The sequence below is a fragment of the Vulpes vulpes genome, chromosome 5 (genome assembly GCF_048418805.1).
Source record: "Vulpes vulpes isolate BD-2025 chromosome 5, VulVul3, whole genome shotgun sequence".
In the NCBI taxonomy this organism is placed as follows: domain Eukaryota; kingdom Metazoa; phylum Chordata; class Mammalia; order Carnivora; family Canidae; genus Vulpes; species Vulpes vulpes.
In genome coordinates this window covers 115,161,040-115,174,559 of record NC_132784.1, presented here as the reverse complement: position 1 = coordinate 115,174,559, position 13,520 = coordinate 115,161,040, and the positions used below count along the sequence as shown (strand labels likewise).

The following is a 13,520-nucleotide window of genomic DNA, read 5'->3' as shown; positions in this document are numbered from 1 at the left end:
CGGGTTTCCTCCCAGGGCAGCAGTTCAGACGCTGGCTCTCCTTTCCCGGGTGGTCTCTCCTCAGCTGGTTGCAGGGTTTCCCCCTGTGTCCTCGTCCCTGCAGCCTCTCTGGCGACCAGCAGGTCTTGGGGCAGGTTCAGGGCACGGGCGGGGAAGAGGACTTCCGGACGCCAGCGTCTGTAAGAGGGGAGTCCCTTGCAGACAGAGGACACGAGACGGTCCGTGGAGCCCGAGCGGTGGGGCCAGGGCCCCTGGAGAGCGCACTCTGCTGCCACCGCCACCGCCGCACCTGCCCACGCACAGCCACCGGGGAAGGAGGGCGCCGCATGCTGGGCATGCATCCAGCGTGAGCTCACCAACAGTGGGAGACATGCTCGCACCCAGGCTGAGAGCTGGCCTGGCCCTGGTGCTGTTGTCTACACCGCACACAGGGCTCCTCGGGGGAGGCCGGGCTCCTGGCGGTCAGCGGGCTGGCTCCCCGGCTTCCCGGCTCCCGACACGACTCTCCAGCGGGAGGACTGTGTGTACCTCCCGCCATCAGGCCAGCCGGGTTTTCCACATGCGCCATCTGCTCTTGGCTGCGCCCGCACAGACTCAGACCGTCTGCAAACAAACCAAGTTCCTGGATCGCTGGCCAGCGTCTGCCTGTCGCGTCATCTCCTCGTCTGCAGCTGTCAGTTCGTCACCCGGAAGCTGGGACATGTTACGAGCCATGTGGTATGGACAGGAGGCCCGGAGCGAGCACAGGGCCCCCTGCTCGGCAGCGCCCACCCCCACGGGGTCCCGTCTTTGCAGGTGGTGCGGTGATGCCCGTCCCTCCCACCACGTGTCCCTTCTGTCCTGTGTCCTTGTGCCGTTTCCGCTCGGGGTCTTCCGGGAGTCCTCACGGCCTAGAATGCGTAGCTGTTTGAGCCGTGGCTGACTGTGCGGTGCCCCTGGGCTCGCACGCACCCGGACCCTCACCCGTCCGCTGTGGGTCACGTTGTGACATCCCGCGAAAGTCCTCAGCCGACGTCGGGGGTGGCCCTGAGCCTTTGTAGCCGCGTCTCAGGAGGTGGCAGGAGAACGTCGAGCAGCAGCTATTCCTGCAGGAAGTCAGCGCCATGACGTCCAAGTGCGTGGCTTCCCACCGGCCATGCTCAGTGGCGTCTGCGAAGGGAGGACGGGCCGTTCCGCCCGTGGGCTCCGCCAGGACCAGGGCCCTCAGCTCCAGCGTGCGGTTCCTGCGACAGCACGGCCGCACGCGGTCCTGCCCCGGGAATCGGAGGCACAGACGGGGAGGCCGGGCCCGGACGCAGCGCAACAGGCAAGCGAGCCAGGCAGCCTCCTGGCCACCGTGTCCTTTCACTCGCCGTTTCTGCCGGTTGCACAGGGCAGCCGCTCCCCACAGGCCAGTCCTGGGGCCCCTCGGGGTCCGGCTCCACACCCGCTGAGTGTTTCTAGGACCTCGAGGCTGCTGGAAGCTCCCGGGCTCCTCAGTCCTGCCCTCATCGAGGTCCACACTCAGGCAGCGAGCTTCGCAGGAGGGGTCTGAGGTCACAGCGCCGTCTACGGCGTGGGCTTCGGGGCCCCCAGCAGTGCCTGCGGGCCAGCCTGTGGCACGTGAGGATGGACGGGCCCTGTAGCAGGACTCGCTCTGTTCCCGTCCTGCTCTCAGCCTTCCGGGGAGGCTCCCCGTAGCCGGCAGTTTACAGGTTAAGGCGTCGTCTGAAGCTCTGCAGCACCCCCCGCCGCCCTGTCTGGCCCCTGCTCCCGCTGTTCCGCGGCCTAAGCCCTGCGACCGTCCAGCATGGACGTGTGCTCGGCCCTGACACAACCACGGGGTGACACAGCTCCCCACCCTGCACAGCCCATGGCCGCCCCATCCCCCGAGCTGCGAGAAGTCACTTCCACTCCCCCTGCGGCGTGATCACGGATTCGTTCATCTCTCCAGCTGCATCCCCGTGGGTTCAGGCGCCGGCGTCCAGCTCGGGGCCACGGTGGCCATCTCCGTCCTTACTTCTGGGCCCGTCCAGGTCCTGGAGGACCGTTGGCACGGTCTCCCGTTGGCCACCTCTGCCTGCAGACCGGGCCGGGCCCACGCTCGATGGCGCTCGGCAGGTGACCCGCCGTGGATCCACGTTTACCGTGTCACCGTTGAACCTTTGGCCAAACCACGCTCGCTCGCACGCAAACCCTGCTATCATCCGAGGCCCGTTGTCTCGGGCTGTGGCCGGCAGCCCTGCTCCCTTCACCGCCAGCACCTGGCTCCTGAGCCCTGGACGGTGCCCCTCTGCACAACCGCAGCCCGTCCACCCTCGCTGCCCCTGACCGAGAGCCTCTGGCATCGGGGCCGCCCCCCCCCTTCCGGATGCAGCAGGCCAACGGCCGCTTCCCTGCATCCCCGGAGTCGGCAGTGTGGACGCCTGCGCCCAGAGGCCACCAGAACCGATGACCTGTGTCACAAACACCAACTAACGGTGGCTCTTCAGAAATGAGCTGGCCGATTAGGCTGTTGGGGTGACACCTTGGTCCCCTTGGAATGATCGCCCTTTGAGCTCACTTGTCTTTACCATCCATGGAGATGCAGGCAGAGCGAGACTCAGCCCCGCGGAGGAGACGCAGTCACCCCGGCTGCGGAGTCTCCTGCCTGGGGCAGCCGGGCGGGCGGAGGAGGAGGCTGAGCCTCACGCACACGCGTCCGGGTTGTGCGGCGTGGAGGCCCGGCCCCCCGTGGCCTTGGCGTCGTGTCTCGGTTTCCCTCCCGCCGTGGAGGAAAGGCTGCGTGCACCGTGCGTGCGCTTTACCAGACGAGCTCGAAGGATGCGCACGTCGTTGGCTGCCACTCAGTATCCATCTCACCTGCATGGACGGATGGGACTGGACACCGCGGCTCGTTGTGCTCGTTGCTCAGGGAGCCCTTGGCTGTGGCCCCGCACACCCCGGACATCGGTGTCCGACGTCAGCTGGGGGCTCGCTGGCGCTCTTCTGGGCGACCGTCTCCTTGGCTTTTCACTAAGTTGGTTGCACTCGTGCCTTTGTCACCCGGAACCTCAGGCCGATGACTGGCGGTTTCGGGCCAAGGCAGCAGCTGGTGTCCTGTGCCCTTGAGCCCCGCAGGTGGAGGAGCGCAGGCCCCCCGTCCCTTCCTTTGCCCTGAAAGTGCCTTTGAAAAGGCTAGTCTCCTCGAGAGCTGCTAGTTTTACCTCCTCGTTAAGACCGAGGCTGCACTGGAGGTTTTTCGGGTGCTTTGCCGCCCAGAGGGACGTGCCAGGGGGGCCGTGGGGGGAGGCTCAGGGGAGGCCGTGCACCTGCCCCCCCCCCCCCCGCAGGCCTTAAACGCTGGTGTCCGCGTGTCTCTCTCTGCAGATCAGAGCCCACCCGCAGTTCAGCGACCTGTGCCAGAGGACCACGGCGGCGTCCTGCTGCCCCAGCTGGACGCTGGGCAACTACATCGCCATCCTAAACAACAGGTCGTCCTGCCAGCAGATCGTAGAGCGGGACGTGTCGCACACGCTGAAGCTGCTGCGGGCCTGTGCCAAGCACTACCGCAACGGCACGCTGCAGCCCGACTGCTGGGACGCAGGCGCCCGCAGGAAGGGCCAGCTCAAGTGCAGCGGCGTGCCCCGCAAGTGCGTCAAGTACAACGCCGTGTACCAGATCCTGCACTTCCTGGTGGACAAGGACTTCCTGGCCCCGAAGGCGCCCGCCACACCCGCCGCGCCTGCGCTGAGGTACAGCATGCTCTTCTCTCCCACGGAGAAGGGGGAGAGCATGATGGACATCTACCTGGACAACTTCGAGAACTGGAACGGCTCCGACGGGGTGACCGCCGTGGCCGGGATCGAGTTCGGCATCAAGCACAGCCTGTTCCAGGACTACCTCCTGACGGACACGGCCTACCCGGCCATCGCGGTGCTGCTGGTGCTGCTGGTCATGTGCGCCTACACCAGGTCCCTGTTCATCACCCTGATGACCATGTTTGCCGTCATCAGCTCGCTGATCGTGTCCTACTTCCTCTACCGCGTGGTGTTCAACTTCGAGTTCTTCCCGTTCATGAACCTGACGGCGCTGGTCATCCTGGTCGGCATCGGTGCGGACGACGCCTTCGTCCTGTGCGATGTGTGGAGCTATGCCAAGTGCGACAGGCCGCACGCGGCGACTTCGGAGACGGTGGGCATCACCCTGCAGCACGCGGCGCTGTCCATGTTCGTCACCAGCTTCACCACGGCCGCCGCCTTCTACGCCAACTACGTGAGCAACATCACCGCCATCCGGTGCTTCGGGGTGTATGCGGGCACGGCCATCCTGGTGAACTACGTGCTCATGGTCACGTGGCTGCCGGCCGTGGTCGTCCTGCACGAGCGCTACCTCCTCAACCTGTTCAGCTGCTTCCGGAAGCCGCAGCCACAGGTGTACGACAGCAAGAGCTGCTGGACGACCGCCCGCCGGAAGTGCCACAGGGCGCTGCTCGCAGCCTCCGAAGCCTCTCGTGTCTTTTTCGAGAAGGTACTGCCGTGCGTTGTCATCAAGCTCCGCTACCTTTGGCTGCTGTGGTTCCTGGCCCTGAGCGTGGGCGGGGCCTACGTGGTGTGCGTGAACCCCAAGATGAAGCTGCCCTCACTCGAGCTGTCCGAGTTCCAGCTGTTCAGGCCCTCACACCCCTTCGAGCGCTACGACGCCGAGTACAAGAAGCTCTTCATGTTCGAGCGCGTCCACCGTGGGGAGGAGCTGCACATGCCCATCACGGTGGTGTGGGGGGTGTCCCCGGAGGACAACGGCGATCCCCTGAACCCCAAGAGCAAAGGCAAGCTAGTGTTGGACGGCAGCTTTAACATTGCCAGCCCTGCCTCCCAGCTCTGGATCCTGCGCTTCTGCCAGAAGCTGAGAAACCAGACCTTCTTCCACCAGACGGACGAGCAGGACTTCACGAGCTGCTTCATCGAGACGTTCAAGCAGTGGATGGAGAACCAGGACTGCGACGAGCCCGCGCTCTACCTCTGCTGCCGGCGCTGGAGCTTCCCCTACAAGCAGGAGATCTTCGAGCTGTGCATGAAGAGGGCCATCATGGAGCTGGAGAGGAGCACCGGCTACCACCTGGACAGCAAGACACCGGGGCCGAGGTTCGACATCAACGACACCATCCGGGCCGTGGTGCTGGAGTTCCAGAGCACCTACGTCTTCACGCTGGCCTACGAGAGGATGCACCAGTTCTACCAGGAGGTGGACGCCTGGATCTCCCGGGAGCTGAGCTCGGCGCCCGAGGGCCTCAGCAACGGCTGGTTCGTCAGCAGCCTGGAGTTCTACGACCTGCAGGACAGCCTCTCCGACGGCACGCTCATCGCCATGGGGCTGTCGGTGGCCGTGGCCTTCAGCGTCATGCTGCTCACCACGTGGAACGTCGTCATAAGCCTGTACGCCATCGTCTCCATCGCCGGGACCATATTCGTCACCGTCGGCTCTCTGGTCCTGCTGGGGTGGGAGCTCAACGTGCTGGAGTCGGTCATCATCTCGGTGGCCGTCGGCCTGTCCGTTGACTTCGCCGTCCACTACGGGGTGGCCTACCGGCTGGCCCCAGACACCAACCGGGAGGGGAAGGTGATCTTCTCCCTGAGCCGCATGGGATCTGCCATCGCCATGGCCGCCCTGACCACCTTCGTGGCGGGGGCCATGATGATGCCGTCCACGGTTCTGGCCTACACGCAGCTCGGCACCTTTATGATGCTCATTATGGGCGTCAGCTGGGCCTTCGCCACCTTCTTTTTCCAGTGCATCTGCCGGTGCCTCGGGCCCCAGGGCACCTGCGGCCAGATTCCCCTCCCCAGGAAGCTCCGGTGCGGCGCCTTCTCCCACGGCTTGTCTGCGACGCCCGGAGACAAGGCACCGAGCAGCTCCCGTGCCGGGAATGCCTACCACGTGGCTCCCAGGGCCCCGAGGTCCGAGGCGGAGCGGGAGTTCTACGAGCTGGAGCCCCTGGCCTCGCGTGGCTGCGCCGCCCCGGGGAAGGCGGCCTACGAGGAGCCGCACGTGTGCTCCGAGGCCTTCAGCGGCCAGGCAAAGGCCCTGGGGCTGCCCGCGCATGCGGCCCTCAGCCCCAGCGCCAGGGGCGAAGCAGGCCCGGCCTCTCTGCAGCCCTCGCTCGAGCAGCACCCCGCGTGCGCCTTCCTCTCCCTGAGGCAGAGGTGTAGCTGCGCCAACGCGTTCCAACACTGGAAACCAGGCCCGCTCGCCTCCCCGTGGCCCGGCGACGGCCTGTGCCCCCGCTGTGCCGCCGCCGCCAGCAGCTTGGCGCACGTGCAGCCCGTCGTGCGCCCGGTCCCCGAAGGCCTGGTGTGCGCCGTCCCGCGCGTCCACCACTGCCCCTGCCTGCAGGGCAGAGCCACGCGAGCCGGGCTGCAGCGCCCCGCGCCCCCCAGCCTCCCGCTGCTGCCGCGCCTCCAGGGCCGGGAGGAGCCTGGGGTGCAGGCAGGGGACCCCACCTCCGCTGTCCGCAGGAGTCCCGGGTCTTTCCGGAGAGCGTGCTGCGATCCCGACAGGAGCCAGAGGGGACCGTGCGGGGACAGTGCCGTGGGGGGCTCGGGGGGCGGCCCGGGGCCGGGGGCTGCGGCAGACGAGGAAGCAAGGCACGCGGAGCCGCGCCTGTCACAGGACCCGGAACACCGGAGCCCCAGTGGGCCCAAGTGGGTGCATAACCACGTCACGGGGGATGCCCGGTGCCGCCCCGACACCCATCACAGCTGTGGCCGAGGGACGTGCGGTTCCGGGGACCCGCAGATGCCACACGGCGAGGCCAGCGCGCCCCCAGCGCCGACACACTCGGAACTTGAGGGTGAAAGTTTGTTAATAAAAACACTTTAATAAATACAGTATCACGTTCAGAGCCGGTGCCTCTCCATGGTTCTTTGAAATGGGAAGTAAAAGCCAGAGGTTTGGAAAGGGGCCCCCGGGACGCAGGGGCTTCACGCTGAGGATCTCGGGGTAGTTTCCGGCTCTGCAGCAACAAAGTCATGCATGTGACGAGCATCGGCTGAGGACTGGCTTTGATATTTCCAGAAAGTGCCAAGTTCTAACGTGTGGTCTCTTTCACCTCGAGGCGGCCTGACCCAGGGCCTGAGCGCAGGCGTGGCCGATCCAGCGGCCGCCCAGTGGGGCCCAGGCCGCCCAGCGGCCTCCTTTAGGGGTTGGCTGGAGCCTCGTTTAGGGATTAATTCCCGCGTCTGTGAACTCGGCCCGTTACCCGGGTTGCCCTCCCCTGCTGCATGCGTCGTCCGTGAGGCCACACGCGTGTTGATGCCCAGAGGGAGCAGCCCCAGTGCTTGCTGGGGTCAGGCAGTGTGGACAGGTGGGGGGATGGGTGAAAGAGGGGGATGGATGAGGGTGGGGTGGGGGACGTGGGTGGGGGTTGGGCGAAGGAGGGGGATGGGTGCGAGGGGGAGAAGGACAACTGCGGGGGTGACAGCTGGGGGGGCAGGTGGGTGCAGGGGGATGGGCACGGGAGGAGCAGGGGAGGGTGGGCAGGGGAGGAATATGGGGGAGAGGGAGGGCATGATGGCGGGGGTGGGGATAGATGGGCACGGGGGATGGGCACAGGGGGAGCAGGGGAGGGTGGGGGGACAGTGGGTGGGGGGGAGATGGGCAAAGGAGGGGGGATGGGTGCAGGGGAGGGGGGAGGGCGGTGGGGGTGGGTGGAGAGATGGGCAAGGGGGGATAGGCGTGAGGAGGGGGAGCAGGGGACGGTGGGCAGGGAATGGGTGGAGGGGGAGGGGGAGGGGGGATGAGTGCAGGGGAGAGGAGGACAACGGTGGGGTGACAGCAGGGGGACAGGTGGGTGCGGGGGGGATGGGCACAGGGGGAGCGGGGGAGGGTGGGCAGGGGGAGGAGGAGGATGGGGGAGGGGGAGGGCGTGATGGTGGGGGTGAGGATAGATGGGTGCAGGGGATGGGCATAGGGGGAGGGAGCAGGGGAGGGTGGAGGGAGGAGGCGGGGAATGGGTGAAGGGGGGAGGGCGGCGGGGGTGAAGCAGAGGTGAAGGCGGGGGGGGGGGGGTGCATGTGGGTGCAGGAGGGCGACCTGTGCTGACTCGGGGTCACGGTGCCGGCGGTGGACAGCCCCACAGCTGCAGGGCTGGGACCCGGGACGTGCACAGAGGGAGCGAGGACACCTGCTGTTGCGTCCCCCGAGGGTCCCGATGTCACCGAGTGCCAGAACTCGGAGGTTGTCCCCTGCGGTCCCAGCAGAGGCACCGCCTCCCGCTGTGGCCCTGGGAGCGGGGCTGGTCCTGTCCTGGCGGCAGGCGTCGTCCCCCCAGAGCCCGGGACGCAGGTCAGAACATGTTCTCGCTCCCGGGCCGGGGGCTGTGGGGGGACAGCGGGGCAGCCCGGGCCACAGCGAGGCCACGGCGAGGGTGCTGGGAGCACAGCGCACGGAGCTCTGCAGACAGGCCGTGGGGTCCCCACGCGCAGCCCTGGGGCACGGACTCGGTGCTGCTGGTCGCCTGCCCTCCACCCTCCGCCAGGCGAGCACACGGCAGGAACCAGGGCGCCGTTCAAAACCGCATGTCCCATTAGCGACCCCAACTGCCGCGACGCCCCGCGCCCAGGTCTGCCTATGTCCGGGGGGGTGGCTTGTCTACAGCCGGAGCTGAGCGTGGGACGTGAAGTGGGTGCCACCGTTCGCCGCTGCAGGGCCCTGGGCCCCGACCTGCTGGGAGGCAGGCAGGGTCACGGGGTGCAGGTGAGGGGGCGGCCGCCCCTGCCCCGACCCGGGCAGCACCCGGGGAGGAACGCTCAGCCACAAGCCGCCTCTGCTGGATTCCGGGGCCACGTCCGTGCCGGGTGCTCGGCCTGCGTGCGGACCAGCAACGGGGCCTCCAGAGGCCGCCCTCAGGGCACAGACAGGGCAAGACCCCCGGGGCCAGCCACAATCCGGCAGGACCCGGGGGTGGGGCCCGAGGAGCTCACGCCAGGCCCACAGCCGCCACCGTGTGACGAGTCTGCAGCCTCGGGGCAGCCGACGGCTGGGCCAAGCTCCGGAGTGACTCCCGGGTGCAGAAGGTGCAGGTGCGGGGACAGCTGTCCGCGCCCCAGGTCGGGCCCTCCCGGCGTTGCCCCCGCCTTGACTGCACCCTCCGCCCCCCCAGCCCGGGCCTGGGCTCTCCTCCCTCCTGGGAGCTGCGCTGTGGCCGCCCTTGGGAGAGGCTGTCCGGGCAGGAGTCATCACGGAGGGACTTGGGGATCCAGATCTGACCCCGGGGACCCTGTCCTGGGAGGGCAGACGAGTCGGCGGGACCATCGTGGCCAAGGCTTGGGACCTCTGGGAGGGGCTCCTGGCCATCAGGCAAGCAAGGCAGACGCCCCTGCGGTGCTTCTGTGGTGCAGACCCCTAGGGAGCCAGCGAGGCCGCCTGGGGATGCCGTGGGCTGGGAGGGGCTGTGGGCCGGGGCGTGGGCTCCAGCTCCAGGGGAGTCCCTGCCGCCCGTCCTGTCCCGTCCAGGGCCTGGCAGCTCCGGGGCCCGGGAACCTCCAGGACGTTGACCCCGTCCCCGAGAATTCAGCTGTTTTCCCTGAGTCGTGTCCCTGGGAACAGCTCCCATGGACCGATCCCTGCGCCTTGGACGCCAGCAGCCCACGCCCAAGAAAGCCTCCTCTGAGAGCCTGGCCCGCCTCCCCACCCGCGCCCACCTCCTGGCTCTGCGTGGTCCCTGCATCGGGCCCCACATGTCGCGTCCACACTGCTCCTTTGTTCCCTGGGTCCGGGAGCGCGAGGCCCCAGGCCCGGGCTGGGCAGGCTGGCCGACTGGCGCCCGGGGCTGGGCATCGCTGGGGCTACGACCCCATAGTCCCCGGGCCCGGGGGCAGCTGGTGGCCGAGGTCTGACCCCAAGCAAGCTTTTAATGCCCGTTCCTGATGTCTTGAGGCCAAACGCCTGAGAGCTGTCAGGTGATGGAGTCGGCTTCTCCCGCGGCTCCTGGGGGTCGTCGCCAACACCCCCTGCCTGCTGGGCCCCCGGATCCCGACACGTGCCCTCCCTCACCCGCTGGCCCCGGGCCCCACAGCCCACACCTGCTCCAGCGGCCGGCTCATTCCTGCACCTCCCGCGACAGAATCTCTGGGTCCTTCTTTATTTCCTGACTTCGTGGAGGTGTTCACGTGCATGGTGTGGAGCTCGGTGGCCTGTCGGGATGTCACGTGCCCCAGCTGCACCGAGGGGCACGCTCCAGGGGCAGGGGCCGCAGCCGGCGGGCGGCGCTCAGCGGTCAGCGGCGGCCCTTGCAGAAGGCGACAGCCCACCCGCGCGAGGACATCTTCACAGAGAGAAGCACCCAGGGGACCAACATCCCGGGACGGGGACGGGGACGCGGTGCGGAGCTGCGGCGAGGGGCCGGGTCTGCCGCCGAGACGGCACGGAGCTTCCGGGCTTGTCCCCGGTAGGCGGGCTTCCAAGCGGCAGGAGGCCTCGCTCGAGCTGACCCCTGGCGTCTAACGTCTGAGGCCGTGTTGGGATCGGAAGCGGCCGGGTGCGCGGTCCGGGTGCCCGAGGGCAGAGCGGAGCCACCCAGACGCCCCGTCAGGGGTCAGCTGCTCACTCGTCTCCCCGTCGCCTGACTCCTCGCGCCTCCTCTGCCCCGGAACCGTCGCCGTCCCCACGCCTCGTGTCCTGCATCCCCATGAGCCCAGCCTGAGCAGCCGTGTCCTCGCCGCTCGCCACTCTGCACGCGCTGCCACACCCTGGGGCCCCCACCGCCTGTATTTTGAGGGATGCCGTCCGGTAACGTCGCTCAAAACATCTTCCCCGGAAACCAGAGTCTTGTCTCTCGGGGGAGGCTCCGCCGTCTGGGGCTTGTCTCCCGCCACGGGCTTGTCCCCAACATCGGGCTCCTGTTCCTGTAAACGGCGGGACGTGCTCTGCTGCCCCTTCTTGGCTCATATTTAGAAACACACTTAACTTCTGCACGTTGGGCTCCCGTCCTGGGGCTGCTGGATCCTGCTGGGCTGTCTGCGCGAAATTCCGCGGACGTCACCCGTGGCATCGTGCGTGTCCCTACGGAGCGCCGCCTCCGCCCGGTTATGATGATGGTTGTCGCCGCCCGAGGGTCGCTGCCCTGTCCTGCCTGCGGCGCCACCTGGACAACCACCCACGGACCTCGAGGTCTGACTGCCCCCCGCCCACCACGACCCCAGCAGGACCCACGGCACACGTACCTGTGCCGCGTGGGGCCTGAGGCTGCGTGTGGGGGGCCGGCTCGGCCACTGCTCCACGCTCTTCCTCCCTGCTTGGGGGACACGGGGGAGCGAGCAGGGGAGCCCGGGCCTGGCTCGGAGCATCTGTGTCACGGCAGGAGGCCGCACGTGCCCAGAGGCCCCGGGGTGACCACGGGACGGGGCTCGCTGGGTGTGAGGCCGCCCTCAACACGGGGACACGCAGGTGGCCTCCCAGGGGCCATGCTGGCTTCTGTCCCGTCAGGGCCGCCGGACACCTGAGTCCCCGTGACTTGTGTTTTCTCGGGAGCGCCGGCTGCCGCGCAGGCGTGTCTGGAGCCCGTGCTCTAACAGACGGGGCTTGTCGTGTGTCCTGAGGTCCCGCGAGGTCATTCCCGGTCAGGAGGGCCCCGCCGCGAGTGTCCACCCGGCAGGTTCCCAGGTGCAGAGACACAGGAGATGCACCTGCTGTCCCCCCCGCCGGGGCTACTGTGCTGGGAACACAGGCAGGGGAAGGACGCCCAGGACGGTCCTTCTGAGAATCAGCCTCCGGGTGGGGCTGCCCCGCGCGGCACAGCCTGTGTGAGGCCCCGACGGGCCCAGGGCTGCGGTGATGGGGGCTTCCACCCGCGCCCGTCACCGCGTGGGCTGTCCCCGGGCAGCGCCGGCTTCCCTGCTGTCCCTGTTGCCCCGGCAGTGGGGGCCCCCCCCTCCCTGGAGAGCCGCGCAGGTGAGCCCCTCCCTGCCGGGGCACCTGCTGCGGGGACGGCCGGCCCCAGGCCTGTGGCCGCGGCTGCACGCTCAGCTCTGCTGAGCCCACCTCTCCCATCAGCAGGTGACAGTGGCCGGGGTGGGGGCAGGGGGACGTCGGGCGGCGTCTGAGTTTGGTTGTCGCACTGGCCTCGGGTCACAGGGGCCGGCGCTGGCGCCAGGTGAGGCTGAGAGCACTCCGTGCACAGCTCACCCCCCTGAGCCCCCCGTGATTTCTGTGCGTGTGGCACGCGCGGCCCAAGCCGCTGCCGATGTGGCTGCAGGGACCCCACAGCCACAAGTCCTGGCAGCAGCTGCTTGGGGCCGGGGACGCGCTCCAGGTCGGGAAGGCCGCCTTTCTCTTTTTCCTTTTCATGAAGTGGATTGTTACTGCGGGCCACGGGGTTCTCAGGTGGTTCCTTAACCTCCTTAACCGTGAGGAGTTCCTGAAGGCCGCGGGGAAGCACTCGCTGAAAAGTAAAGGAGGTCAGGAGAGAGGACGCGGCCCGCGTGTCACATGGACGGACGGACGCTTCGCTGACGACCCTTCCCTCCAGCAAGAGCCCACCAGAATCCATCAGAAGCTGAAGTGCTGGCGCGCGATTTCCCGGTGAGGAAGCCACGAGCCCGGGGGTGGGGGGGGGCAGGCACCGTCTCAGGAGCCAGTAGGCTGCTCCCAACGACACACACAAAACCCGCGGCTCCTCCCATGGGGCGAGGGGCGAGGGCACCTTGGCTCAGGGCCCCACAGGCCGCAGGCCCCACGTGCTCACCGCGCCGACGGACACACGGACTCCGATCCCGGGCTCTGAGCAGCTCACGGATTCCCACTCGGAGTTTGAAAGTTGCTGTGTGGGCGCGGGGCCCACGTTTCCTGCCACCGTGACTCAGTTTCCCTCCTGGTTCCCCCAGCCCACACACAGCTGAGGGACAGGCCCATGTCCGCCCCGAGTGGAGAAGCTCCTGGAGCGAGTTGGGTGTGTGCACCTCCTGCTTCCCGGGGGCGCATGCGCTGCGGGCTGCGGGGTGGGGGGCTGCGTCCAGGTCACGCTGCCAGGCGGGGGTGAGGGATGCAGTGAGGGACAGGGGTGGATGGAGGGGAACGGGGCGGGCAGCTCTGGATGAGACATGGAGCCCACGCCTGTGGGGGGGGAGGGCTGGTGCTGAATCCCCCCAGAGCACAGCTCCCCCTCCCCCCGGGCCGCAGTGTCCCTTGGCCTTGGTGCCCCCGAGACTCTCCCCAGCCGCAGCCCCTCACAACTGCCCCAAGGTTGCCCTGCCCATGGGGCTGCTCACGTCCCCCTCCCCCTCCCCCACACACCCCCAGCCACCCCCACCCACGCACCGCAGCGCATGGAGCCCTTATGGTTACTTGTGTCCTGATTTCCTCACACCAGAGGCATAGTTGGCGCAGGAAGGCACAGCCTCCGTGCTGGAGGTGGGCGGCCTTGGGGGCAGCGGGGTCCCCCCCTCCCTCCTCCCGTCTTGCTTTCGGAGGTAGCCTTGGGCTCTTGAAGACGAGCCGGAGAGAGGAAGGACATCCAGGCAGGCCGGTGACCGGCTGTGTCCAGGGGCTTCCGTGCCGCGGGGTGC

The 13,520-nt window shown here is 68.1% G+C and overlaps 2 protein-coding genes across 26 annotated transcripts in view; one reads left to right on the top strand and one right to left on the bottom strand.

The window, feature by feature from the left end:
* The window catches only part of DISP1 (dispatched RND transporter family member 1), a 160,103-nt gene extending 153,244 nt beyond the window's left edge, over nt 1-6,859 (top strand). For all 25 annotated transcript variants that reach the window (XM_072759740.1, XM_072759742.1, XM_072759746.1 and 22 more), the window contains one exon: nt 3,349-6,859. In XM_072759740.1, coding sequence (XP_072615841.1) covers nt 3,349-6,837 — 3,489 coding nt within the window. In that variant the 3' untranslated portion in view covers nt 6,838-6,859. The remainder of the gene's footprint in view (nt 1-3,348) is intronic.
* Nucleotides 1-13,520, bottom strand: part of TLR5 (toll like receptor 5) — a 36,071-nt gene that overhangs the window by 2,254 nt on the left and 20,297 nt on the right. The window lies entirely within an intron of this gene.